At 54.9% G+C, this 3,639-nt stretch overlaps 1 protein-coding gene across 1 annotated transcript in view; it reads right to left on the reverse strand.

Annotated features, from left to right (window-relative positions):
* Window positions 1-3,639, reverse strand: part of LPIN1 (lipin 1) — a 72,908-nt gene that overhangs the window by 31,310 nt on the left and 37,959 nt on the right. Inside the window, exons 5-6 of the mRNA XM_014540528.1 lie at window positions 3,449-3,639; window positions 3,140-3,265 (exon numbers count right to left, since the gene is read on the reverse strand). Of these exons, the coding sequence (XP_014396014.1) occupies window positions 3,140-3,265; window positions 3,449-3,639 (317 nt within the window). The remainder of the gene's footprint in view (window positions 1-3,139; window positions 3,266-3,448) is intronic.

Genomic DNA, 3,639 nt, shown 5'->3' on the forward strand with positions numbered 1-3,639 from the left:
GCAACCTCCTGATCCGCCCTGCTCTGTGCATGACGGGGCGGCGCCCCAACTCCCCAATCGGCCCTGCTCTGAGCCTGACCAGGGGCTGCACTTAGGGATTGGGCCTGCCCTCTGCCACCCGGGAGCAGGCCTAAGCCAGCAGGTCGTTATCTCCCGAGGGGTCCCAGACTGCGAGAGGGCACAGGCCGGGCTGGGGGACCCCCCTCCCCCGCCCCCCAAGTGCACAAATTTTTGTGCACTGGGCCTCTAGTGTATAATAAGCTCCGTTACTCTGAAATAATGTCCTTTAAAAAAACCGTGTTAGCCTACCGGCTGAGCAACACTAGACACAAAACAAAAGGTCACCTTCCCAAATTGTCCTTCATTATTCTATTCTGAAGGCACGTCACAGAATTAGGACAAATTCTATGATCAAACCACAATTCCCAGGGAGTTTCCAAGTTCGTACTAAGTTAGAAAGAGTCGAATCAGCTGACAGTGAAAGGAGAATAAGAAACTGGGTGTTTTCATCATCAGTCATTTGGTTAGTCGGCAGAATAGATCTGTAGGAGTTAGATATAAATGTTCGCTTCAGAGAATCTACACGTTTCTCTGCATAAGTGATTGTGGTTAGCAGTTAGGAGACGTGGAGGAGTCAGTGAAGAGCTGGTTAGGAAGACACCCCGTGGGGCAGGGCCCGCTACCTTTCCAGAGCGTGCAGGACGGACGACTGTGGAGGGCAAGAGCTAGAGAGCAGGCCCTCGGCCGCCACGGCCACGTGAGGGGGCGTCCTTTTGCAATCTATCAGGCTGCTGGATGCCGGATGCACGTGAAGAGAAAAAAGGTCACAGGTCAATGAAGTGAAACCAGATTTCCTACCCGTCCCAGGACCGCCGTCCGGGGTGACACTGTAAGGGACGATCCTCCCAGGCCCCTGACCGCAGCCGAGCAGCTCTGTTGACATCGCCATCAACATGAACTCTCTTAACCGCAAAAACAGGAAGCTGCCCGAGGCCCAGCTCCCTTTCTGTCGCATCCACGTGCCCACGAAGGACTGCCCTCCGCGGCTCAGAGCGCAGGGCTTCCTCCCGGCTCTGGGGCGTGTGGTCTGACTGTGTGTGCTGCCAGCTGTCCCCTTAAGGAACACACATGATGCCATGAATGGAAGTGTGCCCGCTCATCCTAGCTGGTCACTGCATCGGACAGTGGTCGGACCCTCATAAGCTGACACGGTCGTCACCCTGGACTCGCAGAGGAAAACGGGAAAGAGAAAACCTCTTCGGGGTTGTGTTTGAAACACCTAAATTCTTAGCTTAATAAAGAGTGAACATGTTTTCCACCCACTGGTGTCCAAACACCCCCCATATTTTCCTCCTCCGTCCTGTGTTCCCCTCCGGGGGCTTATCTCCAGGGACCCCAGGAGAGAATGTCCCAGGTTCCGGGACGGGACCCGCCTCACTGTCCGACAGGAGAGCCACTGGCTGCCGGTGACGGCTGGGCACGGGAAAGGTGACCAGTCCAAACGGGCAAGTGCTGTCCATGTGAGAGACACACTGACTTCAAAGACCTACCATACACATGGAATGTGAAATAGCTCATGAACACTGGTTTTAAATGTATTTTACTGATTTCAGAGAGGAAGGGAGAGGGAGAGGGAGCGAGAGAGAGAAACATCAATGATGAGAGCTGCCTCCTACACGCCCCACACTGGGGATCGAGCCCACAACCCGGGCGTGTGCCCTGACCGGGAATCGAACTGTGGCCTCCTGGTTCACAGGTCGATGCTCAACCACTGAGCCATGTCAGCCGGCCCACTAATAATGTTTTTAAAAACTGACTACCTGAATGATATTTTGGATACACAGGGTCAGATGAAATACATCATCCAAGTTCACTTCCTCAGTGTCTTTTTACTTTTCCAGGATGGCTGCTACAACATTTTAATTTACGTCTGTAGCTAGCACGACGTTGCTGTTGGACGGGACAGACAGACAGACCTCAGTGAGGGGACTGCCCAGGCCCCCAGCCCCACCCTGGCTGCCGGCTGACTGACATTCATCGTCCCAGTCCCGGCTGGACACCAGGATGCGGCCTGTTTTCCCTGACCTGCAGCTCAGCACCCCGCCCCCCACCCACCCGGCTCACTGTGCTGCGTCATGCACGCATCACACGGGTGAAAGTGAAACCAGGCCTGGTGAGCAGGAAACAGGCTTAGGCAGGAAGCTCTGCAGCTCCGGGGGCCCCCACAACCGCTGTCAACCAGAGGTAAGTCTCGCATGAAGCGTGAGAATAGCCCGGCCCGGGGGGCGGGGTGGGTGGGTGTCATCCTGTGAACCTAAAAGGTAGCCAGTTCAATTCCGGTCAGGGGGTGCAGGAGGCAGCTGATCGATGTCTCGCTCTCACATCGATGTTTCCCTCCCTCACTCCCTCTCCCTTTCTCTCTCTAAAAAAAGGAAAGAATAAGAATAACCCCGTTGTCCTGCACTATCACTGAGATGGCCATTTCTCCGCCTCTTTCTCACTATCACCGCCCCCAGAGCATCTGGCTGTTTTCCCCTAACAGTGCTCCCTGGGCCGTGGGATTTTAATGCCGGGGTCCTGGGTAGCTGTGTCTGTGCCGTGGCCCTGCTGCGGCTGCATGAGCCCCTCCCCTGTTCTCTGAAAACTGCCCACACCAGAAGTCTAGCCGACGTGAGGGCTCATTTCCAGGAAATAAACACCCTTGAACTCAGCAGAGTGACTGAGCTCAGGGAGAAGGGAGAAGCGATCGTCCGAGCGGCCTCAGTGGCCCCTGAAGCAGCCTCGCTGCTTGAATCTTACTTTGGAGAAAAGGATCAAGGAAGGCTGTCGCCTGTGTCCTCCGTGACCACTGGCGTTGTGACCCTTAACCAGTGCTTCTCCTTTCCACGCCACCCCAGGGAGCTAAGCGCTGTATTTGCATCTCAGCTCTGAGACGGGGCCTGCACATGTTGCTCATCTCCCTCTGCACCTCCTACTCTACCTGCATCTTCTTCTGTCCTAACAAATTTCACTTTCATTTGTTTCTATTCTATGGAACATGCCTCCTAGCTGACTTCAAATCCTCTGGACCAGGACAGGTGAGCACGCCCACACATGCACACACACACGCACACACACGCACACGCACACGGCAGGTTACCTGGCGTTGGGTGACCACTCTCTATCGGAACTAGGGTACGATGATGACTGAGAATAAGGCATGACTGGGGGCACGTTTTCCTTGGGAACATCTTCTTGGAATGGAGGTATGTCGTTAGAAAGAGTTCTGGTTAAAAAAAAAAAGAGGGAGATTTAAGTCAAACATTAAAAGCGACAGAATCACAACAAAGGCAAGTGTCCATTTTTAAATGCATCCACAGGGCGGGGTGGGGGGGATTGTAAGAATCATGTTTGAAAATCACGTCACCCGGGTCTCCAGGGGCCCTGTCCCCCGTGGACCGACGTTTACCTGCTGCTGTCCATCGCGTCCCGCTCCTCGTCGGAGCTCATCTCTATGGGGAACATGTCTTCGTCTTCCGACGTGTTGGAGTTGTCGTCCCTCTTCAGGCTGTCCAGCTGGGACTTCCTCCTCCTCTTCCGTCTCTTCTTCACCAGGGAGCCGCTGGAGGGGGTCTCGCCGGGAGGCAGGCCTGGGGCCGC

Source organism: Myotis brandtii, unplaced genomic scaffold (genome assembly GCF_000412655.1).
Source record: "Myotis brandtii unplaced genomic scaffold, ASM41265v1 scaffold247, whole genome shotgun sequence".
NCBI classification, from domain to species: Eukaryota; Metazoa; Chordata; class Mammalia; order Chiroptera; family Vespertilionidae; genus Myotis; species Myotis brandtii.